The sequence below is a fragment of the Oryctolagus cuniculus genome, chromosome X (assembly GCF_051225735.1).
Source record: "Oryctolagus cuniculus isolate XC-2025 breed Fujian yellow rabbit chromosome X, ASM5122573v1, whole genome shotgun sequence".
NCBI lineage: Eukaryota > Metazoa > Chordata > Mammalia > Lagomorpha > Leporidae > Oryctolagus > Oryctolagus cuniculus.
In genome coordinates, this window is record NC_142888.1 from 81,845,033 (window position 1) to 81,870,776 (window position 25,744).

The 25,744-nt window shown below is 40.9% G+C and overlaps 1 protein-coding gene across 1 annotated transcript in view; it reads left to right on the plus strand.

Moving 5' to 3' along the window:
* The window catches only part of CAPN6 (calpain 6), a 29,724-nt gene extending 14,925 nt beyond the window's left edge, over positions 1-14,799 (plus strand). Inside the window, exons 3-13 of the mRNA XM_002720204.6 lie at positions 5,224-5,355; positions 6,305-6,513; positions 7,007-7,199; positions 7,785-7,978; positions 8,296-8,373; positions 8,480-8,666; positions 10,912-11,034; positions 11,215-11,417; positions 11,980-12,101; positions 12,466-12,602; positions 13,139-14,799. Of these exons, the coding sequence (XP_002720250.1) occupies positions 5,224-5,355; positions 6,305-6,513; positions 7,007-7,199; positions 7,785-7,978; positions 8,296-8,373; positions 8,480-8,666; positions 10,912-11,034; positions 11,215-11,417; positions 11,980-12,101; positions 12,466-12,602; positions 13,139-13,321 (1,761 nt within the window). The 3' untranslated portion in view covers positions 13,322-14,799. The remainder of the gene's footprint in view (positions 1-5,223; positions 5,356-6,304; positions 6,514-7,006; positions 7,200-7,784; positions 7,979-8,295; positions 8,374-8,479; positions 8,667-10,911; positions 11,035-11,214; positions 11,418-11,979; positions 12,102-12,465; positions 12,603-13,138) is intronic.
* The last annotated feature ends 10,945 nt before the right edge of the window (positions 14,800-25,744 follow it).

Below are 25,744 nucleotides of genomic sequence, written 5' to 3' on the forward strand. Positions count from 1 at the left end.
CCAGGTGCATTAGCAAGGAGCCAGGTCAGAAGTGGAGCAGCTGGGACCGGAATCCAGTGAGGAGCTTAATCTGCTTCACCACAATGCCAACCAATATTTCACTTTTCTAAGAAGATAATGACTATTTGATCAGCTCACAAAGTCCTCAGGTCCTAAATGGCAGTTTAATACAAATTAGCCCCTGTGGGCTATTTTCTGGGACTGCTTAGCCCCTGGACTTAGTCATAATGTACCTGCTGTGTGACTGGCCTCACTTGTAGGTGTCCATGCACCTTCCTGCATTCCCCCAGTGCTGCTAAAATCTCCAGTCTTCTGGCTGCCAGTTTTATGGGCAGCGTTTCATTTTACTGTGGTTTCTGAGGCTTACCTTGGACCTCAATGCTTATTGTCAGCAACTTTCACCTGTGTAAAACAAATTGCTAAAGAGTTGGATGTGGTAAGTGCAAAGAGAGCCACATAGAATGACTCATTCAGGCTACAGATCTTGTTGTTGTATGCCCCCTGCCCCCACTCCCACTCTAGAGATCTCTGTGAAGGGAGATGAGGTGAGGACAATGAAAAGGCCCTCAAACCTCAGTTAAAGAACACACCTCTCAAGAAGCTGCTTTGGTTATAGAAGATTTTGGCCGAGGGGCAGGGGCATTTGGGGATCATTCAAGCTTTACTCGTGGTCCTCAACTTCCTAGTTGTGTGTTTCCCCCGAAGAAATTATTTTGCCTTGACAAACAGCAGAGTTCAAGGATCATGGCAACACAGCTGGGAGCCATTAGGGGCTAAGCATCTCCACCCCCTTGATCCCAAGCGGCTTAAAAATTGTGAATATGTGGGATGTGACCTCTTCCCCAATCCCACTCCTAGCACTCCAGCACAGCACAAGCTGAAATGTTTCATCTGCACTCTGTATGTCGACTTTGAATTAGAGAAAAAAAAATTCTTCTGCTATATTTTACCTCTTGGACCCAAACATGAAGATATTCAGTGTGCCCCCAAACTAGGGGAAAGGCAAACAACCATTTCATTGTTTGCAAATGTGTTACCCAAAGGTCCATGTGGCTGTTAGATTTGCCTTGGTTCATCACCTTTTTACCCGTTCTAACTCCTTGGCTGCTTTCTCATGTTTTAATGTCTCACTTCCTGAAAGAGGTAGAAGATATTGCTTAGTAAAGATTTCTCTCCTATGTTTCATTTTTAACTGAGGATGTTAATGCCTACCGGTGATATTTAGCCTACAACCAAAAGCTAAGTGATGGATTATATAAGTCCTCACCCTAGATGGAGAGTTTTTGTAGGTGAGTATTAAGCAAAGAGACAAAAAATTGGGTTAGATGACTGAGAGAGGTAGCAGCATCTCTGTTCCTGGGGGCTGCACAATAATACTCTATGCAATGACCTTTGATAAACCCAAAGGCAAAAGGATGCATTGCCTGAAGTCTTTTTTTTAATCCATTTATTTATTTGAAAAGCAGAATGTGGGACAGAGAGAGAAGGAGAGAGAGGGCAGGAGGGAGAAGGAGACAGAGATTTTCAAGCCACTGGTTCTCTCCCTAAATGGCCGCAACAACCAGGGCTGAGCCAGGCCAGAACCAGCAGCAAGGAACTCCCATCTGGGTCTCTGACATGGATGGGGGGTACCAGGACTTGGGCCATCCTCTGCTGCCTTCCCAGTAACATCTGCAGGGAGCTGGATCGGAAGTGAAGCAGCTAGGACTCAAGCCAGAACTCCAATATGGGATGTGGCTTGCCCCATTGCACTACAATGCCAGGCCCCAACTAAGGTCTTGAGGTTCCATTTCTAACCATATAGGGTTCTCAGTAACCAAAACTTTTAGGCCTAAGTCTCCAACAAGCTAGCTATATAGGGGCCAGCACTGTGGTGCAGTGCCGGCATCCCATATGGGCACCGTTTCAAGTCCCAGCTGCTCCACTTCCGACCCAGCTCTCCGCTATGGCCTGGGAAAGCAGTGGAAGATGGCCCAAGTGCTTGGGCCCCTGCACCTGCATGGGAGACCAGGAAGAAGCTCCTGGCTCCTGGCTTTGGATCGGCGCAGCTTTGGCCGTAGCAGCCATTTGGTGAGTGAACCAACAGATGGAAGACTTCTCTCTCTCCGTGCTTCCGCCTCTGCCTCTCTGTAACTCTGCCTTTCAAATAAATAAATAAACAAACCTTTAAAAAAAGTAGCTACATGACTAAAAGGGTAAGTTACTACAGCTGTTTCCTCATTTGTAAAATAAAGTGCATGACTAGATAGTCTCTGAAATTGCTTCCAGTTTAGACATTCTATTAATGTAAAATGTTTCAAAATACATTGTTTAAAAGCGATTATCTATTATGAGTGGCGAATGTGCCAGTTTATAAGAAGAAATGGAAAATGAATTTGTTATTTTCCCAAATTTGTATTTCCCACAATTGGCATATGGCTATGAATATATATTATGCATACCTAAGTGCATGTATAAGCATATATGTGCATGTCTAAGTATATAGACACACATATAACATATTAATGACCACATGCAACTTAAGTCTACAAGAGAATAATTACCCAGTTCCTCAATTTGAATTTTGTTTACATACTTTCTTTTGCCCACTTATGTGACCCTTTAAATCTTGAATAGAAACTGACATGCTAGATTGTGTTCTGTGACACAACAAGTTAAGCTGCTGCTTGGGATGCCAGCATCTCATTTTGGAGTGCCTTGTTCAAGTCTTGGCTCCTCCACTTCTGATCCAGCTTCCTGCTAATGTAGTAGATGATGGCTCAAGTACTTGGGCCCCTGTACTTCTCTCTGTCTCTCTCTGCCTTTCAAGTAGATAAAAATAACTAATTAACAAATAAATAAATATTAAAAAATAAAATGGAGGGGCCAGTATTATGGCAAGGTGGGTTAAGCCACTGCCTGCAATGCCAGCATTTCATATGGGCACAGGTCTGACGCAGATCCTTGTTAATGGACCTGGGAAAGTAGTGGAAGATGGTCCAAGTACTTGGACCCCTACATGCACATGGGAGATCTGGAAAAAGCTCCTAGCTCCTGATTTTGGTCAGGTCTAGCCCCGGCTGATGTGGTCATTTGGGGAGTGAACCAGCACATGAAATATTTCTATCTATCTCTCTATCTCTCCATCTCTCTGCCTTTCCAATAGATAAAGCAAGTATTTTTTTTAAAAAAATACAATGGTGAATTTTAAAAAAAAAATCACCTGCCAAAAATGTTGGCTGATCTTAGATCTTTGCTGTGAAATGAAAGTTGTGCAAATTCATGATCTATAATATAACTTGAACTACAAATAAATTTACATAAAACTAGCAAATAGTTTTCTCTGCTAATCTAAAAGTATATTTTTTCCTCTTTCTCAAAATATCTTTTTTAGAAGTATACTTTTTTCACATATCAATATTTACTTTGTTGTTTTTCCATACTAGTGAATTATGATATGTATCATCTAAGTCTCAAAAAAAAAAAGAAAAACCCACTATATAACTTTACAGCTTCTCTAGATAAAATGATAACACCTGACCTCTGAAAGGAAAAATTGCTTAATTACATTTTAGAAAAGGCAGGAAAACAATGAGAAAAAGCACCTCAGAGTCTATCTCACCCAACACAACCTGCATTATGTTCAATAAGTGAAAAAATAAATCATGTAGTTCACAACCTATAGAAAAAAATATTTAGTAAGAAATAAATCTTCTAAGACAAAATTGATGAGACACCAGGAACACAAAAAATAAATAAATAAAAAGACCAGAAAATCCAGAGCTGACAACCCACCTCACCATCTTTTTTTGGCTGACGGATGCCTAATTAATCTTCAATTTGGACTTGTCCTTGCCCAGAATGTCTATTTCTTTCCAGAGTTATTTTGGTTTTAAAAGAATATATGGAATGTTTTATTCTGTAGACCAGACTTTTCATCAAGGAGAATTATGTCCCTGGAAAAAAAGAGGTTTGAGGAATAGAAAAGTATAGCTGTCTCTAATAATTTTTAAAAAGGATATATGTCTAGATTTTCTTTCTATTTGGGACTAGGATTTATTTCTGTTGGATAACCAGAATTTCAAGGCGCTGGCCAACAACCTCTTCCATGAGGTTTCTCAATCTATCTAGATTTCATTGGTATTTCCTGCCTTTGAACTCTGCAAGTGCTGATACTCTGAGTCACACATCATATATTCAGTTATGTGGCTTTGTCCATGCTTGTCTCTTACCTGTTCTGCTTCTGTACCCCTCTGTTGTCCAGTTGCCTAATTCAAGTCAACCTGAGCATTGTCATCATTGTAGAGCCTACTCTATCACCAGGAGAATTTTGGGGATCTTTCCTCTAGGCACTGGTTACACCATGGAAATGGCTCCACTGTGTCCTCATTACATTGTGTATTATTTGGGTCTCCTTTTCTTACTCACATTGAGAATGATACCACTAATATTTGTTAGGGGCAAGACACAGACATACTTCCCAAACAAATGTTGCCCCTCCCACTCTCTGCCCAGATCCTCATGGAACACCCAGTGTGGGAAGAATATCTGTTGAAGTACTCCTATGGGTTGTCTGTTACCTCCTGCTGTTAATGCTACTGCCACTATACTCATACCAGGATGTGGAAATTTCTGGTTGCCATGTAGACTACTCTTGCCTTTGCTTTATGTTAGGAAAAAAAATTTTATAGGAGCCTAATTTATTTTCCTAGAAAAGAAGACACCTTAATGTTCATGTCCAACAGATCTTGTCTCTTTTTTTTTCTTTCAAACTTTTATTTAATGAATATAAATTTCCAAAGTACAGCTTATGGATTACAATGGCTTCCCCCCCATAACGTCCCTCTTGTCTCTTAAATGTAATCACCCTTCCAAGAACAGGTGCTTCAGGAAATGTTATCTTGGCAAAATAAGCTCAGTATGTATGATCTCCATTCAGGTTTCACAACTGTGGTGAAAACTGTCCCAAACCCCAAGAATAGCTATGTCTAAAGACCCTCCACCTGGACATACCATCCGATCTCATCATATTCCCTCCTTCCATTTCTCTTGCTGCTTTCTCACACGACCCCTTTTCATGGCAAGAGGATCTAATGCTTTGTGTTTTTCTCACAGTTGTGTCAGCCTTCATTTTATCTCATTTATGGAAATCCTGGTTACTATCAACCCTAACCCAATCTCTTCTATGAAGACTGCTCTTCCCAGCTACCTGGACACTAAAATAGTCTATTATTGTATCTACAGGACATCTGTGATGATCCCCGTCTGATTGTGGGCAACATCAGCAACCACCAGCTGATCCAGGGCAGACTGGGACATAAGCCGATGGTCTCTGCCTTTTCCTGTCTGGCTGTTCAGGAGTCTCACTGGACAAAGGTATTACTTCTGTTGGCTCATTCAGTTTTCACCTTTTCATCATTAGTAATTTTAGGAAAAATCAGCTCATAACTTTCTTAGAGTGTTCTATTTCCTGAAGACTGAGGTATTAATTAGAAGGCTTCTCTCATCTCATTATAAAAATTTTCACAAACACAGAAAAGTTGAAAGAATTTTACAGACTACACCCACATACTCACTGAGATTGTACTATTAACATTTTATTCTGCTTGTATTGTCACGTATATTAGGTGCTCTTTTATTGACATTTGCAGTGTCTCTGCACACTTGTGTTCTTTGTACCCACTGGGATTTAAAGCCAATAGGGGCCAAGAAGTCACCACCCATATATGAAAAACTGAAGATAGAAATAAGATCCTTGAAAGAAAAAAAAAAACAGAACATTTTCCTCAGAAAAATAACTATATTAATTTATAGTGTTATATAAAAAGAGAATTTTCAAAGCATAGTTTTATTTAAGGTGAGAATAAAATCTATATTCTGTAGAATTTACATGATATCTCTAGATTGAACTTCTGAAAAGAAACTACAGTGCACCTTATATTTTGATTGATTTTCTCTTTGTTAAAATGTGTTGTTTATGTGTTTGAACATGTAATCTGAATATGTTTGTATAGTTTGTTTCTCATCATCTGGTTAATAGATTATTTCTGGGAGATACGTAACTCCTGACTGGCTGCCCAAGCTACCCTGTGTATTCCTGTGTGTCTGCAAGGCAGGAATGGTAATAACATCCTCAGAAAAACAGAACTAGGGAAGCAGGAGTCGTGAGCAAAATGGCTTACCCATGACTTTCCAATCTAGACCCAAATCAGAGGTGTTTGGTGTATTTCCTGATGCTATACAGATTTGCCAGAGTTAATTGTAATCTCAATATCTGAATGTGATTTAGTGAATAATACTTGATTGAAGGAATTTACCTTTCCAGACAATTCCAAACCATAAGGAACAGGAATGGGATCCTCGAAAACCAGATAAATATGCTGGGATATTTCGCTTCCGTTTCTGGCATTTTGGAGAATGGACCGAAGTGGTGATCGATGACTTGCTGCCCACTATCAATGGAGATCTGGTCTTCTCCTTCTCCACCTCAATGAATGAGTTTTGGAATGCTCTGCTGGAAAAAGCTTATGCAAAGTAAGGAAGGGATTGACTAGTCTGTGTGGTCAGGGTGCATGGGAAAGGGAAAGCCAAATTTGTTGTTGTAGCTCAACTCATAGTTTATATTGGATTGAATATCCATCAGATCTTAGGCATTGCTTTGGGCCTGGGCCTAGTCCTCAGAAATATCAAAGGAGAGAGAAATCAGCTGACCTGGTTTCCACTATATCCTTATTTTCTCTTAGGCACCCTTTCTTCCTGTTAATCTAACAATTGCACATCCTTATCACCTAATTTTTTTCCTTGTCCAATCTCTACCTGTGGAAAGACATTTTTGTATGGTCTCTCCTTGAGCAACATAGTCTAAGCCTATAAATCTCTGACTATAATATTAAAATATCGTTCATTTCCTATCTAGAGAAAAGCCAGCTGTCAGCACTGGGCTGTGACTATTCTAAAACTTGAGTTCATGATGCCCTTGACCTGGAAAAATAATTTTACAAAGATAACCTTACAACTTTGCCCCCAGGCTGCTAGGCTGTTATGAAGCTCTGGATGGTTTGACCATCACTGATATCATCGTGGACTTCACGGGCACATTGGCTGAAACTGTTGACATGCAGAAGGGAAGATACACTGAGCTTGTTGAGGAGAAGTACAAGCTGTTCAGAGAACTATACAAAACATTTACCAAAGGTGGTCTAATCTGCTGCTCTATTGAGGTTTGTATTTACCAAAATAACCTTTCTGTGATCACTTCTGCAGACCAGAATACACAATTGAGCAGTTAACATTGCCCCAAACCCAGGGATTCATGAAAAAAAAAAAAAACATGAAAGGAACTTGGAAAGCTAATACATGGATTAAACCCTGACATGGAGGATAAGGAGTTTTTTTTTTTTTAAATAAAATCCTTTTGTACAATCATCCCACTGGGGGCCTATGTAGCACCTGAAATGATGTAAATAGTTTCTGATTAATTATTTCTCCATTCTCTGCTTCTGTATGTTGAAGTTATAACTACTTGCTCAAGGAATGAAATACCCTGCCAAAGGTTGTCACAGTTCATGTTAATGTATCATAGTGGGTCATTTGAATAGTAATTGCCTGAGTGAGTTGTTATATTTCAATCTCTATCTCTTTTCCTTCATGTGTGTCGGTGTCAAGTTAGGTGTTTGGATCAAAATTTCCATCTGCATAGAGAGAACTAGCTCCACCTGTACTAAGATAAACCAATCAAGAAAGAAGGGGTACCAGGACCAGGTCTCCCAATTCCTGCAGCCTTATGTATCTTTTTTTGCTCTCAGTCTCCCAATCAGGAGGAACAAGAAGTTGAAACTGATTGGGGTCTACTGAAGGGCCATACCTACACCATGACTGATATTCGCAAGATCCGTCTTGGAGAGAGACTTGTGGAAGTCTTCAGTGCTGAGAAGCTGTACATGGTTCGCCTGAGGAACCCCCTGGGAAGACAGGAATGGAGTGGGCCCTGGAGTGAAATGTGAGTGTCATTCCACTTTCACTGCTATATCTCCAAGGTCCAGTAGTTCTCCCAAATCCATCCTTCTAGACTGCTGCTGGGTTTCAATGCTCACCAATAGCTATTGGGATGTTGCCCGGCATGGGGTCTGTGACCTAGCAAGAGGTGAGATAAAGTTGACTCAGTCCTTATGCGTTCTGTTCCGTTGACACCCTAATTACTATAGGAAGCCAGTAGGTAAACATAACAGCTTTATTTATTTTATTAATTAGTTGTTTATTTTATTAATAATTAATTAAGTCTTTATAATAATTAATTAATTATTTATTTACCTTTAGTTCAGAAGAGTGGCAGCAACTAACTGCAGGAGACCGCAAGAATCTGGGGCTTGTGATGTCTGATGATGGAGAGTTTTGGTGAGGAAGGATTTTCTATACTAAGGGAATTGGGGATTCTACACAAAACTGCAAGGGTAAGAGTGAAGCACTATCTTCATTTCTTTCCTGTACTCATTCCATTCAGGATGAGCCTGGAGGACTTTTGTCGCAACTTTCACAAACTACATGTTTGTCGCAATGTGAACAACCCTATTTTTGGCCGCAAGGAGCTGGAATCCGTGCTGGGATGCTGGACTGTGGATGATGATCCCCTGATGAACCGCTCAGGAGGCTGCTATAACAACCGTGATACCTTCCTGCAGAATCCCCAGGTTTGAGTCAATGATTTTTATTTGCCTCCACGTTACTCTGGCAGTAGGAAACCAGGCCTCACGTTGGTCCTTTTGGCCATATTTATTTAGCATCAATTCTTCCATTTACAGCTATTGGTAATAGTCATCAGCCAAGATCACTCGGGATGCACTCAAATGCTTGCAAAACATAGCAGAATTTGTCTATTTACAGAGACATAACTTAGGAACATTGTCAAACCTGAGTCACCTCTTCTGGTTCCCTCTATCCTAGCCATTTTGCTTGGTAAAGCTCTTTGATAATCTTTGCTCCCTTATGATGGTCCCACATTGGAGAGAGGATATGCTCCCAGGTGCTATCTCAATTTTTCCTCGTTTGTCTTTATTGCCAAATTATTCTCTTGAGTTTGTGTTCATTATATTCATTCTCTTCCTCATATAAGTGACTCCACTAAACTCTTCTTATGCTCCCCTTTTATTTTCTAGAATCAGGTCATTTTTCTCAGGAGTTGAATCAATGCACTATCAATGACTCCATCCTATTCACATCTCATTACAGTATTATTCCAGGCGACACATTGGTGGTCATGCACAAGTGCAAAAAATACAAGCAATCAAATCTTGCACATAATTACATGAATGGTTTAATCCCCAAATATGCTCATGAGGGGCTGGCGTTGTGGTTCTGCAGGTTAAGTTGCCATTTGGTACATTGGCATGCCATATCAGAGTACCAGTTAGAGTCCTGGCTGCTCCAGCTCCAAGCTAACACACTTGGTAAAGTAGCAGAAGTTGGCCCAAGTACTAGACAGGTGGGGGATTCAGATGGAATTCCAGGCTCCTGGTTTCAGGCAAGGGCGGACCTGGCCGTTGCAGCCATTTGGAGAGTGAATCAGCTTATCGAAGATCTCTTTGGGAGAAGAGGGATTGAAGATACCTCTCCCTCTGTTGCTCGCCTTTCAAATAGGTAGACAGATAAATAGATAGATGGATAGATACATAGATAGATCTTTTTAATAAATGTGCTGATGAGCTAAGCCACAGGAGACATGAATTCTAACTATATTGCTGCATCATTGCCCAAGAATGTGTCTTTTCTTTCCATGGATCTCATTGGCCAGGCATTTTGAAAGACACCAAAACCGGTGGGCTGATTTACATAACTCATACTTTTTCTATTCTTTTCATCTTAAATAGCCCTAAACAAAAGAAAACTGTGTCATCCTTCACTCACTTCATTCCCATTTACAACCCTGGAAATGTTTCAAATATTGGACATATATAAGAAACTGGGGAAATGGCTTCAATGTTATGTATACGCACAGGATTGACCTTTGGAGGCCTTGGTTCTTAATCTGTTTTAAAGTTTCTTTCTAAAGGGGGAAGCAAGGTTGGGAACAGTGACAGAGATAGGGGCAGAGGGAGAAACCTAATGCCTTTTACAGTTATTTATTTGATACAGAGAGAGCGCTCCCATCTGCTGGTTCACTCCCTAAATCCCCGCAACAGCCAGGCTGGGTCAGGCCAATACCAGGATCTGGGAGCTCAATCCACATCTCCCATATGTGTGGCAGGGATCCAAGTACTTGAGCTGCCTCCTCAGGTGCACATTACCAGGAAGCTGGAATCAGGACCAGAGCTGGGATTTGAACCCGTTCTTTCTGATATGCAACGCAGGCACACCAAGAAGCATCTTAACCACTAGACCAAATGCTCTCCATGACTTTTATTTTATCTCCCAATAGCACTGACTCCTCAAATGACGTATGGAAAGTATCTGACATGGATCTATAGCTTTCTCAGTGGTGGTAGTGGAATTTCAAGTCTCCAAAAATGTGGATGCAGCACAAGCCACTTGTCTAGGCTAGCAATAGGAGGCTAGTTCAGGATGATTCTTCAGTGTCAGATTGAGTCAAATAGATAGCTTTCTGTCTTTATGGGTTCTGGAATTTTTCTGTATACAGCTTTTCCAAACAAGAGGACGAAAACAATAATGAACAAACAACTTACCAGTAACTTAATTTTTAAAAGCATACATTTTTAGTATCAAAGTCCCTTAACATATATAAGTGCCACATGGAGAATCAAGTGTTATGATCTACACTTAGCAAGTCAATCTAATATCTCATTGTATGATCAATAGCAAAGGTCAGAAATTAACCCAAAAGTCTACATCCCAACGTAGAATTTTCTTCCCTGAAATTTAGGCTGGCTCATCTGAAATGGGAGTGCTAACTCAGCTCTTTCATTTCTTCTTTGTCCTCAGTACATCTTCACTGTGCCTGAAGATGGACACAAGGTCATCATGTCACTGCAGCAGAAGGACATGCGCACTTACCGCCGCATGGGAAGACCAGACAATTACATCATTGGCTTTGAGCTCTTCAAGGTCAGAATGGACATTTGGAGCAGAGAGAATGAAGGCAAATAGTCAAAATTAGGAAAATTTAGGGTTATGGGAATAATGAAAGACCCTGGGATAAATAAGACAGAGGATCTAGGGTCTTTCTTTCAACACAAAATCTACGATTTGGGCAGAACGGGATATTTCATCCTATTTCCTTTCCAGGTGGAGATGAACCGCAAATTCCGCCTCCACCACCTCTACATTCAGGAGCGTGCCGGAACTTCCACCTATATTGACACCCGCACTGTGTTTCTGAGCAAGTACCTGAAGAAGGGCAACTATGTGCTTGTCCCAACCATGTTCCAGCATGGTCGCACCAGCGAGTTTCTCCTGAGAATCTTCTCAGAAGTGCCTGTCCAGCTCAGGTTCAATTTATTTGGCAAATCCTCCAAACTGCTGTTGTTTGCTTTTCTTCAAGTCCTTAACCCCTTGACCCATTTCCTTCTATGCAGACACTCAATGGGACAACATGTTCAAGTCAGGCTAAATTAATTGAAATGATAGTGGTAGTCATATTTCTCAAATTGAGGTTATGGGAACATTCCCAGTTAAGGTCTGAGCTTCAGAGTTCTGAGCTGCTGTTTAATAGGAACATGCCTATAGCCTAAGCTATTCCCCTTATGTTTTATCTTCTGTTCTCTGGCTGATTCTTTTTTTCAAACAGCTGGCATCCCTCACTGCTTCTCTATTATGTTATGAATCACAAAAACTACCTTCTCATCCCAGCCCTGCCTACTCGGATCTTTATCTACTGATCCTTAAAGCAAAGAGAAAGGAAAATATACTTATAAAATATAATCCATATCTGGGGAGAGATGGGCAAGGTCGTTCAGCATCTCATACTTTTCAGTAATGATGTCTACTTTGGCAGGCCTATGCCAACAAAGAGTGTTCATCATCAGACAACTCATCTTCTTAATGTTCTAGGGAACTGACTTTGGACATGCCCAAGATGTCCTGCTGGAACCTGGCTCGTGGGTACCCGAAGGTAGTTACCCAGATCACTGTCCACAGCGCGGAGGGCCTGGAGAAGAAGTACGCCAATGAAAGTAAGAGCTGCAGAGGCACCCGAGAAAGCAAAATGCAGTTTATTTTGTGAATATATGGTTAGAATGATGGTCATAAATTATTCTCTCCAGTGGTATTTTCAGTCTAAAGGAGTCAAAATGAATGTCAACCATGGCAGAGGAAGGGATATGAATTTCTGTGGTCAAGGTCTACACACTATTCATTTTTTTTTTATATTTCTACATCAGTTATGGAAAAGAAAGTAAGAACAAGTGTTGAGTCTTTGGTGATTTGGTGCTCAGATTTTGTGCTGAAAGTCCCAGAATTACAAGTGAGATAGTTGCTTGCCTACCTAGAAAGGGAACTGCAATCACTGTAGGAAAAACAAATGTCCCTTTGTTCCAGCTGTAAACCCATATTTGGTCATCAAGTGTGGAAAGGAGGAAGTCCGCTCTCCTGTCCAGAAGAATACAGTTCATGCCATTTTTGACACCCAGGCCATTTTCTACCGAAGGACCACTGACATTCCCATTATAATTCAGGTAAGAATGCAAACAGAGACCCCACAGGGATTCAAAATATGTTATCCTGTTGTTTTGGTTTGCCTTGTACTTCAAAACAGCACAACTCCCCCACCCCCAGCCAAGCACAGAAACTGACTTCCTTACTAATCTCCACCCTTGATCTTCTCTCCTTTATTTATTTCACTGTGGGCTAAAGCTCATATGCTTACTGGTACATTTTAAAACATACATAATAAAATTTCATAAGGGGAAGTATATGCCAATTGCCCTTACACTGCTAGGTCAGGATAGACAACTGCAGTTTTTCTGTCTTGATGTCTCCAGCTGTCTCATCTCATAGGTCCAGGATGATCCTGAGCTCTGTTTTCTGATGTTTCATCTATACTCTTTGAGATATCTTTCCCTCAACCAAAGAGCTATCGGGAAAAGACAGAATGGTCTCTTGGTTTTAAAATTGATCTTTCTAGGTTCATCTTTAGACTCTAGATGTCATTAAGAAAAGGCCAATGCCACCAAGAATTGCTCATCTTTACTCCCTTGACTTGTCTCTCCAGGTCTGGAACAGCCGAAAATTCTGTGATCAGTTCCTGGGGCAGGTTACACTGGATGCTGACCCCAGTGACTGCCGTGATCTGAAATCTCTGTACCTGCGTAAGAAGGGTGGTCCAACTGCCAAAGTCAAGCAAGGCCACATCAGCTTCAAGGTCATTTCCAGCGATGATCTCACTGAGCTCTAAATCGCCAAATCCTGGAGACAACTGACAGAGCTTTCCAACTTTTCACTTTCTGTCAGGTGCTAGGTCTTAGCTAAGATTCACAATCTTTTGAGACAAAGAAATTCATAATAATTAACTTTTCCTCTCTTTTGATAAGTTCCCCATACCTCCCGATCCAAGTAGCATCAGTAGCTACATAACCTATATACCTCCAGCAGCTGGACAGGGGGAGGTGACATTCCTATCTGGAGATCATATACATGTTTTCCAAGAAAAGATCTCTGGGGTTTCCGGGGGTGAGATTCAAGCAGGACAGAAACAAGAGCCTGAACACCCTACAGATGTTTGAATGTTTTCTGGTGCCCAGTACATCTCTGTAGGGCATATTGAGGAAGGAAGAGGGATGATCAAGGCCAAGCTGGTCTAGCCTGATATCCCAACTCCTGACTGAACACTATAGACTTCCAAGCAGCATTTCACTCAGCAGCCAGACCTGGCTTTAAGTCCCCAACCTTTACCACCAGCACTACCACCACTACCAACCACCTCCACCACCATCACCACCCCCGGAAAGTGTAGTCCTGCCATAACCCAGGTCACCCCCTCACAGTAAGTTTCACCTTCATGTTGAGGAAGCTTCCTAGGTGCTTAATAAAGAGCTGGAGTTCAATGAGACCTAGAGAATGAGAAGGGTCTGAACTTCAGCTCAGTGGAAGCCAGCTGTGTGCCACAAGAGGGAAAAGTGAAGAAGCTGCAGTGGGAGACAAAACCTCAGTCCCCCACCAATCTACACACACACCTACACTCACACACGCGCATATGGGCGTGCACAACCTACCATTCAGGCAGTCAGTGGGCAAGAGCAAGGATGAATAAGTACCATATACACCAAAAACATGAGAGAATCCATCCAGATGTAGTACAGCCAGTTTGGGGCCCCTGATTGCAATGTGAAACCTCTTGCTGCTGCTAGGTTTACAAACAAGCCCGTTGTCCTGTGCCTCCTAATATCATTGGTACTGAAGATCCCATCTGGGGGCTTGAGACATTGGATTCCAACCCATACTCCTCAAGATGTTCCCTCAGTTGGGAAGCTTTACTCTCCCGGGGGTGTTTGTTTGCCCTCTTGTTTTTCAGTACTTCTACAGAATTTTCTCTAGAGTCAGTCGTTTTGAAATATTCCTCCATCCATCTTCATCTATCAATATTCTACCCCTCCTTCAAGGCCCAGCATAAATTTCACCTCCTCCATGAAGCCTTCCCTAATCCTACCCCAAATCCCAAACTCCAAAAATATTTCAGTGCTTTTGCAATGATGAAAAAAAAAAAAAAACATAGTTGTAGTAGTTAGTTTAGTCCAGCTTGCGTTCATTAAACAAAATATTTTGTAGCTTTTGTAGCGCATTTTCTACCACTTTTCCAGTCTGTATTATTTTTGCAATGCCTTCACCACACTGCCTTATGTAAACCAAATCACAATAAAGTTCATATTCAATAAACTAACCTGTCTTGATTTGAATTGATGGCATAGGAGAGATAGAAAGAGTGGCCATCTGTTGAGACTTATTTTGGATGCCACTGGAGGTGGGGGTGGAGGTACTTCCCAAAACCTGAGACCAGGTACAAATATGATGGATTCAAAGACCTTGGCTATACTCTGATGGTGCAGTTTTTGCCTCGGTAGTAAGGTGGTTGGGACAGTAGAGAAGGACCATTTCTTCTCCGTATTTAGAGATAATTTGATGGTATTTGGGATTACCCAATTTTGATACCTGCTGGTTTTAGATCCTGGACCAAAGATACATTAGCCAGAGTTTTCACGGCCAGAGCTCCCAACAGGAAAAATAGCAGATCCTGTCTTTTAACATAAATGAATGTGAAGAGCCAAATTAATGTGAAGACTCCACTCATTTGCTTACACAATCATTCTACAATCTTCTCATTATTTCCTTGCCATGCCACCTGAGATGAAAGGATATCTAGTCGTGGGAGAGGTCTTCAAGGTGTAGCCCATCAGAACCAGGCTTAAATACAGCACTTCCGCTCTGACTTTGCAATGCTTGCCCAGAACTCTAGAAATCTGTATATTGTAGATTTTTGTTTGAAATGAAGTATTCTCATATGGATAATGTAATCATTCTACACGGTCACCAGATGGCACTATGATATTACAATTGAATTCAAAAGAAGTTCCAACTTTGTTTTTCCACCAAATGAAAAAGGGCGCAGAAAATAATATTTTGGGGCTGGCGCTGTGGCTCACTTGGTTATTGCTCTGCCTTGTGGTGCTGGCATCCCATATGGGTGCCAGGTTCTAGTCCCAGTTGTTCCTCTTCCAGTCCAGCTCTCTGCTGTAGTCCGGGAAGGCGTTGGAGGATGGCCCAAGTGCTTGGGACCCTGCACCCACATGGGAGACCAGAAGCACCTGGCTTCTGGCCTCGGATCGGTGCAGTGCGCCGGCTGTAACAGCCATTTGGGGGGTGAACCAGCAGAAGGAAGACCTTTCTCTTTGTGTCTCTCTCTCACTAACTCTGCCTGTCAAATAAAAAAAAATAAAAAATAACACTTTTTGATTATCTGCTGTATGTTAGATTCTGTTCTTAATACTTAATATACATGATGTCATTCAAACACCCATGACAACCATATCGTCCCTGTTTTTCAAAGACAAGGAAGTTAAGGAAAAGAGAGACAAAATAACTGGGTCATGGCTGTCTAGCCAGCAAGTGATGGATTCAAGATAATCATGTCTATTCGACTACTGTACTTGGACCTTTCTGATGACAATATACTCTCCTCCAGAAAGTGGTTGCATCTCACCCATAGATCTGTATTGCCAGCTATATATCCACAATACTGTACCAAGAACTGTGCAGAGAGCATACCAAATGCTTTCTCTAAGAATATTTACCTCTAACTTAACATTTTATGTGTGGATATTAATGCGCAAGTAGACATGTTATTCCAGAAGGGAATCCAATACACCAACATTCCAATATGTCCTTGATACATGTAACATGAATGAATCTCAAAATAATTATTCAGAGTGAAAGAAGCCAGATAAAAAGTACATTTCATTTAAATTTAAACACCTAAGAATAATTGTATGTTAATTACGGAGTTCAAGCAATAGTATTAAGTGGAACACAATTTGGGACAAGCTCATTCCAACTCAGTCCCATCAAGGTGCCCTGTACCAATGCCATCTCACTAGTCCAAGTGGCATTCGGATCTGGCTGAAGAGCCCATGAGAGTATTTCAGGCATGGAAAGCCAAGACACTCTGGAAAAAAAAGAAAAGACCTAAATGAAAGATCTCTGCGAGTGAGATCCCAGTGGAAAGAATGGGCCATCAAAGAAGGAGGTAACTTTCTCTGAAGGGAGGAGAGAACTTCCACTTTGACTATGACCTTGTGTAAATAAGATCGGAGTTGGCAAACTCAAAAGGCTTCCATAGCCTTGGCAACTCATGACAAGAGCCTAGGGAGATTACTGACGCCATAAACGAGAGTGTCAATTTGTTAAGTCAACAACAGGAGTCACTGTGCACTTACTCCTCATGTAGGATCTCTGTCCTTAATGCGTTGTTCAATGTGAATTAATGCTATAACTAGTACTCAAACAGTATTTTACACTTTATGTTTCTGTGTGGGTGCAAACTGATGAAATCTTAATATATACTAAATTGATCTTCTGTATATAAAGAAAATTGAAAATGAATCTTGATGTGAATGGAATGGGAGAGAGAGCGGGAGATGGGAGGGATGCGGGTGGGAGGGAAGTTATGGGGGGGGAAGCCATTGTAATCTAAAACCTGTACTTTGGAAATTTATATTTATTAACTAAAAGTTAAAAAAAAGTACATTTCATGCTGTTTAACTACATTCATTGAAAATCTAGAAAATGAAAATTACACTATAGTTATCTCAGCTAAGATAAAAATCATCCTAGTTAATAACAAAGAATTATAAGGAGTTTTTTGGTAGTACAATCCAGGAGACCCAATCACAAGCATCCTTGAAAATGTGCTCTGGGGGTCTAACGCTGTGGCGCAGTAGGTTAATCCTTCGCCTGCGGCACCCAGCATCCCATATGGGCACCAGTTCTAGTCCCGGCTGCTCCTCTTCCCATCCAGCTCTCTGCTATGGCCTGGGAAAGCAGTAGAAGATGGCCCAAGCCCTTGGGCCCCTGCACCCATGTGGGAGACTGGGGAAGAAGCTCCTGGCTCCTGGCTTTGAATCAGCACTGCTCCAGCCGTTGCGGCCATTTGGGGAGTGCACCAACAGAAGGAAGACCTTTGTCTCTGTCTCTTCCTCTCACTGTCTGTAACTCTACCTCTCAAATAAATAAAAATAAAATCTTTACAAAAAAAAACCGTGCTCTGAGGTTTTACAAGATGGTGGCTACTTTTATAGCTTAAGATGTAAGAGGGTTGTTAATTGCATCTCTTGGTTGCCAAGGATTGTGATTGGTGCAGCAGGAATTCGCAAGAAAGGCATTGGGCACTGTCTCAGGAAGTAAGTGGGTGATCTCATGTACCGGTACAAGGCTAGTGAATTTCCTTCCAGAAAGTGCTGTTCAGCTCAATTCACAAGGTCAGCATATACCCAAGTGGGTGTGTACAAGACAGCTCAGTTCAGAAGTTCAACCGTGGATTACCTCGGTTCAAAAGTTTAGTTGTGAATGTGCCTGAGACCTATTTAACAAGGGACCCTGACTCTATTTTAAGGGCCCTGAACTGATACTATCCCACTTTGATTATCTTCATTGACAGTGATAGAAAACATATCATTGCTTGCCTGAGAAGGTGGAAAGTGGGAGTGAGGAATGGAATACAAAGGACCCTGAGGAACTTTTTGGCATGATGCTCATGTTCATTATCTCAGAATTTCTGTGATACAGGGTATGATTATATACATCTTTCAAAATTAAACTGAGTTTTACTGAAAAGAAATTTTTCAGAAGTGAAATATTAAAATCACTTCACGCTCTCCCACCAACCTTTTAAAGTTTACATAGTTATATCTAAATATATTAAAAACCCCATCACGGGGCCAGCGCTGTGGCTTAGTGGGTAAAGCTGCCTGCTGCAGTGTTGACATCCCATATGTTCGAGTTCTGGCTGCTCCATTTCTAATCCGGCTCTCTGCTATGGCTGGGAAAGCAGTGGAAGATGGCCCAAGTGCTTGGGCCTCTGCACCCACAAAGGGAGACCCAGAAGAAACTCCTGGCTCCTGGCTTCGGATTGGTGCCATACTCCGGTCATTGCATCCAATTAGGGAGTGAACCAGCGGATGGAAGACTTCTCTCTCTCTCTCTGCCTCTGCCTCTCTGTAACTTTGTCTTTCAAATAAATAAATAAATGTTAAAAAAAATACTCTATTAGGGCCGGCGCCACGGCTCACTCGGCTAATCATCCGCCTGCGGTGCCGGCACCCCAGGTTCTAGTCCCGGTTGGGGCGCTGGATTCTGTCCCAGTTGCCCCTCTTCCAGTCCAGCTCTCTGCTGTGGCCTGGGAAGGTGGTGGAGGATGGCCCCGGTGCTTGGGCCCTGTACCCGCATGGGAGACCAGGAGGAGGCACCTGGCTCCTGGCTTTGGATCAGTACAGCACGCCGGCTGTAGCGGCCATTTGGGGGGTGAGCCAACGGAAAAGGAAGACCTTTCTCTCTGTCTCTGTCTCTCTCTCTCTCACTGTCTAACTCTGCCTGTCAAAAAAAAAAAAACTCCATCAGACAATGTTATAAGTTTTACTTTCAACAGTTGTACATGTTTTAAAGGCTTAAGCTGAAAGAAACCTTTAATATTTACTCAGATATTCACTATTTTTATTTCTCTTTCTTCATTCCTGAAGATCCAAGATTCTGTTATCATTTATGTTTACACTGAAGAATTTATTTGAATATTTGTTTTATATTGGTAGAGAAATTCTCTTAGTTTTTCATCAAATGAGAATGTATTTGTTTTACCTTTGTTCTTGCAGATTATTTTTGCTGAATCTAGAGTCTTGGTTGTATAGTTATTTTCTTGCAGTAATTTAAAGAAATTGTTCCACAGTCTTCTGGTCTCCATGGCTTCTGATGAGAAATCCATATTATTTCAAAATTTTGTAAACATATATATTATTTTTCATTTTCCTCTATGTGTTAGCAAGATTTTTCATTTTCTTTGATGTTTAGCAGATTTATTATCTTCCTGGGAGTGATTTTATTTGTACATTTATCCAATTTGAGTTCACTGAGCTCTTGAATTTGTAAATTTATGTTTTGAATCAAATTTTGGAAAGAATTCATCCACTTACATTTTAATTTTTATTCCATTATTTTATTTATTTGAATGACAGGTAGGCAGAAACAGAAGGACAGACAAGGAGAAATCTTTTTTCTGCTGGTTCGCTCCCCAGATGTCCCAAACAGCTGAATCTGAGGCAGGATAGGAGCTGAGAACTCTATCCAGGTCTTCCACATGGGTGGCAGAGGCCCAACCAATTGACACATCACCTGTTGCCTCCCAGAGTACACATTAGCAGGAAGATAGAATTGGGAATAGAGCCAGCAGTTGTGCTCAGGTACTCTGATATGGGATGCAGGAGTCTCAAATCCCTGCCCTAGTAATTATTTATTAAAAAATTATGTTCTGTACCAAACCTCTTTTCTGTTCCTTCTGGGACTTTAATGTTACTATATCAGAGACTTTCAAGATTCTGTGCGTTTTTTTCCATATTTTAGTTGGCATAATTTAAAAATTCTGTTTATTTATTTATTTTAATTTATCTGAGAGGCAGACAGAGGAGAAGGAGGAAGAGAGCTCCAATCAGTTGCTTCACTCCCCAAAAGCCCTCAGTGACCAAGTGGCTGCAGCAGGGATCTGGTAATTCAATCCATCTCTAGGTAGGTGGCTAAAACTCAATCACTAGAAGCAGCAGTGCTGACTCACAGGATCTACATCAGTAGGAAGCTGGAATCAAGTGATACAGCCAGAGACCAGACCCAGGTTTTCCAATATGGCACACAAGCATCTGATCAGTGACTTGATTGTTAGGCCGAACACTTACTCTTTAATTCTAATGTTTTAAATTTTGTTTTTTAAAGATTTATTTATTTTTATTTGAAAATCAGAGTTACACAGAGAGAGAAGGAGAGGTAGACAGAGAGAGAGAGAGAGAGAGAGGTCTTCCATCTGCTGGTTCACTCCCCAATTGGTCGCAATGACTGGAGCTGTGCAGATCCGAAGCCATGAACTCTGAAGCCAGGAGCGAGGAGCTTCTTCCGGGTCTCCCACATGGGTGCAGGGTCCCAAGGACTTGGGCCATCGTCTACTGCTGTCCCAGGCCATAGCAGAGAGCTGGATAGGAAGTGGAGCATCTGGGACTTGAACCAGCATCCATATGGGATGTCGGCACTGCAGGTGGCTGCTTTACCCGTTACGCCACAGTGCCCGCCCTGTAATGTTTTAATTTAAAAATGTATATAGAGTGAATTATTTGACAGGAATAACCATAATGGGCTAGACATTGTGGTACAGTGGGTAAGCCGCCACTTGGGAACCTGCATCTCATGTCAAAGACTGATTTGAGTTTTGACTATTCCTGTTCGGATCCAGCTTCCTGCTAATGAACCCAGGAGGCAGCAGTTGATGGCCCAAGTACTTGGGCTCCTGCCACCCATATGGGAGACCCAGGTGGAGTTCCAAACTCCTCTTTTCAACTTCAACTTGGCTTGCTGTTGCAAGCATTTGGGAGTGAAACAACTAATAGGGATATTCTCTCTGTCTGTCTGTCTGTCTCTCTCTCTCTGTGTGTGTGCGTATGTGTGTGTGTGTATAAATCTGTCTTTCAAATAAACAAACAAATCTGTTTTTTAAAGATTTATTTATTTGAAAGGCAGAGTTACACAGGGAGAGAAGGAGAGGCAGAGAGAGAGAGAGTGGAGAGAGACAGAGAGGTCTTCCATCCATTGGTTCACTCCCCAGTTGGCCAGGAGCCAGGAGTTTCTTTTGGGTCTCCCACGTGGGTGCAGGTGCCCAAGACTTGGGCCATCTTCCACTGTTTTCCCAGGCCATTGCTGAGAGCTGGATTGGAAGTGGAGCAGCTAGGACTCGAACTGGTGCCCAAATGGGATGCTGGTACTGCAGGCAGCAGTTTTACCAACTATGCCACAGCACCGGCCCCAATAAATAAATCAATCTTGAAAACAATAAAAAAAAAAAAAAGAAAGAACCCTAGGATGCTATTGGACACCAAGGAGTTACACCTAGTCCCAGGGTTTGGGGAAAGATTTCAAGAGGAGGTAACTGATGAACTGAATTCTGGTGTCCTAGTGCAGCTGACAAAATGAGGAAAGAAAAGAGCAACCATTACAAGTAGTGAGAATAATGTGCACATGGGTATGGACTTGTAAGAGAACATAAAGGGATTTCACATAAATTGTTTTGTTTGGAATATATGATGCCAATATATGAAGTGGTGAAAAATGATACTGGTAGCTGGCACTGTGGCGCAGCGGGTTAACACCCTGGCCTGAAATGCCAGCATCCCATATGGGTGCTGGTTCAAGACCCAGCTGCTCCTCTTTTGATCCAGCTCTCTGTTATGGTCTGGGATAGCAGTAGAAGATGGCCCAAGACCTTGGGCCCCCTCCACCCGCTTGGGAGACCGGTGAAGAAGCTCCTGGTTCCTGGCTTCGGATCAGCTCAGCTCCACCCATTGCAGCCATCTGGGGAGTGAACCAGAGGATGGAAGACCTCTCTCTCTCTCTCTGTCTCTGCCTCTCCTTCTCTCTCTATGTAACTCTGACTTTCGAATAAATAAATAAATCTTAAAAAAAAAGAAAAGAAAAATGACACTGGAGAAGTAAACACAACAGGTCCTAAAAGGTCTTTTATTTAACGATAAGGATTTTTGATTTGGACAATCTTGAAGAAAACTGGGAAATAAAAAATTGTTTCTTTTTCTTCTTTTTTCTTTTCTGAATTTTATTATGTTTCCATAATAAATGTCACTTCTTATCATAACTGTTTTATTGCAGTGTAAATCACATACCATAATAATTTACCAATTTAAAGTTTTCACATTCAATGGTTTTTAGTATATTCAAAGTTATGCAACCAATGCCCCAATTTTAGAAAAATTTTATCACCTCTTAAAAGAGATACTGTACCTTTTATCAGTCATTCTCCTCTTTCTTCCAGTCCCTCTTCCCATGCCCTAGAAAAACACTAGTTTATATTTTCTCTATAAATTTACCTATTTTGGAAATTGTCTATAAATGAAATCATAGAACATGTGGCTCTTTGTATCTGTTTTCTTTTATGTTGTACATTGTTTGCAAGGTTCACCCATATGAATCACTACTGCATTTGGATAGCATGATGCTGTATGGATATAGAATTTATTCACTCATCAGTTGATGGTAATTTGGCTTTTTCCATTTTTTGGTTATTAGGATAATGATACTGTGATACTCTTGGGCAAGAATGTAGGCGTGGAATTGCTGGATCACATAATTCTATGTTTAATTACATGAGAGACTAGTAGATTGTTTCCCAAAGCAGCTGCACCTTTTTGTATTTGTACCTGAAATGTATGAGGGTTTGAATTTCTTTACATCATTGCCAATACTTGTTATTACTTGTCTTTTTGATTCTCCATTCTAGTGGGTGTGAAGTGATATCTCATTGTGTTTTTTGCATTTAAAAATTGTGAATATTTTAAAAGTGATATTGCACAATATTATGTCTGATATACATGTACATGTGAAAATAATTATTACAGTCATGCAAATTAACATGTACATTTCTTCTCATAATTATTTTTCTTTTGATAAAAGCACATAAAATCTACTCTCTTAACTAGTTTCCAATGCACAGTACAGTATTATCAATTATAAGCATGATATTATACTTGAAATCTCCAAATTTATTCATTATGCTAAGTGAAATAAGCTTGATGCAAAGAAAAATACTGTATGATCTCATTGATGAATCAAAAAACTCAAATAAATGTAATGGGAGTAGAACCATGGTTACAAGTGTAAAAAGGTGAGGGACATTGAGAGATGGTCAATGGGAAGAAAGTGTCAGCTATGTAGGACAAATATGTCTGTGCATTTGTTTTGTATTCCGCAGATGGCTAATAAAGCTGATTGACATATTTTTATATTTTTACTGGTGACTTACACACGTTGTTTGGAAACATGTGTATTCAGATCTTTTGACCATGTTAACTTTGGCTGCCATTTTATTGCTGATTTATAAATGTTAATGATATATTTTGTTCTCTTTAATGTTCATTTATTTATTTGAAAGACAGAATGAGAAAAGAGAGAGGGAGAGAGAGAAAGAAAGAGAGAGAGAAGAGAGAGATCTTCTATACATTGGTTAAATACCAAAACCCCAAACAGTAAGGGCTGGGACAGTTGAAGCCAAGGAGCCATGTGGGTATTTCCCACGTGGGTAATAGGGACTCAAGTACATAAGACATCACTTGCTGCCACGCAGAGTGGATTGCCTCCCAGGAAGCTGGATTGGAAGTGAGTATCCAGGACTTGATCCAGGAGCTGTATAGGGGTATACCGGTGTCCCAGGAAGCAGCTAAACCTGCTGCACCACAATGCCAACCTCCAAAACATTTACAGATATGTTATTTTCAAATATTTTCCTCCTTTCCATGGGTTATCTTTTCTATTTCTTGTTGGTGTCCCATGAAACACAAGCTTTTAGTTTTGATGCTGTTTGATTTACCTACTTTATTTTGTTGCTTGTGGTTTGAGTGTAATACCTATGGAAACCATCACCTAATTCAATGTAACAAAGATTTATGACCATAAGTTCTTCTAGTTTTAGGGCTTTGAATCATTTTGAGTTGAATTTTGTCTATTATATGTAGCAAGAATCCAAATTCACCCTTTTGCATGTGGATACTCAGTTGTCCCAGTATTATTTTCATGAAAAGACTAGTTCTTGGGGTCAATGCTGTGGCATAGTGGGTAAAGCCACTGTCTGCAGTGCCAGCATACCATATGGGCACTGGTTCATGTCCTGTCTGCTCCATTTCCAATTCAGCTCTCTACTATGGCCTGGGAAAGCTGTAGAAGATGGCCCAAGTCCTTGGACCCCTGCACCCATGTGGGAGACCCAGAAGGAAGCTCCTGGCTCTTGGCTTTGGATTGACACAGCTCCAGCCATTGTGGCCATCTGGGGAGAGAACCAGCAGATGTAAGACTTCTCTCTCTCTCTCTCTCTCTCTCTCTGCCTTTCCTTCTCTCTCTGTATAACTCTGATTTTCAAATAAATAAATAAATCTTTAAAAAAAAACAGAAAAGATAGTTCTTAACCCTTAACTTTGTGTGAGATCTCAGTCTCAGAAATAATTACATTATTGAACTTATATGTTTTTGCTACAATGTTATCCTGCAGGAAGAGTTTGCATTCACAAATGATAGCCAATGTTCTTCATCATTTTTCCTGTCCTTACTGGCATAAGAATTCTGATATTTTGCTGTGACTTCTGTAAGTGATTGCTATATCTCCTTATGGACCTACAGCAGGAGTCATGCTTTCTGTTCTGGAAGTGCTAGACAAGCCCTTGAGCTTGAAAGGATCCACAAGAAGGGATGCACTGGAGAGTCAGAGACCTATCTTGAGGGTCCAGAGAGCCCATGGAAAGGATTAAGAATGGACATGGCCTAGTCAGATTCAATTTATAGTAAGAATGCTCTAACAATAATATGAATAAGATAGGATGCCAAGAGTGAAAGGTAAGAGAACAGTTCCTATAGGCTTTCATTATTTATTTTCCTGGATTATTGCAATATTCCCCAGTCTTAATGGGAGTAAAGAATATGTGATCATTTAATGGGAATAATCAAGAGAACCTGGTAAATAAGGAAATAGTTGGGCTAAATAAGATGAAGGGAAATTCAAAGCTGATGCCTAGATTTCTGACTTGGGTGATAAGAGGAAGAATATGAGTGAAGAAGGTGATTGGAATATGAGATAATGCATTTAGTCTTGCACAACGAGTATTAACTGTCTTTGAGACACATCAGTGGAATTTTAAGGAGGGTGGATTCACAGTGAGTGACTAGAGCTTAGAGGAGTCATATGGACTGGATTTTTTTATGTGGAGTTATAAGAAGGAATCTCGGAAAACAACTATATATAAGAGATGGCTAGAAGCAGATGTATGAAAAGGGAATTGGGGAAGTAGCAATCAGAAAGGTAGGAGAATGATCAGGATAGAGTGGTCACAGAACCAAGACTGAGTTTCAAGAAAAAAGAAATCAGTAAGCAATCACTTAGCCAATTGAGGTTCATTGAATGGCAACTATGTGCTTGAGTATACATTCAGGAAATTAAAGAGGGAAGATGCCTGGCCCAGGAAGCTCACATTCAACTGTTAAGTATCAGACAAAAGGCATAATGAATGGTAGAATATGAAAGAAGTTG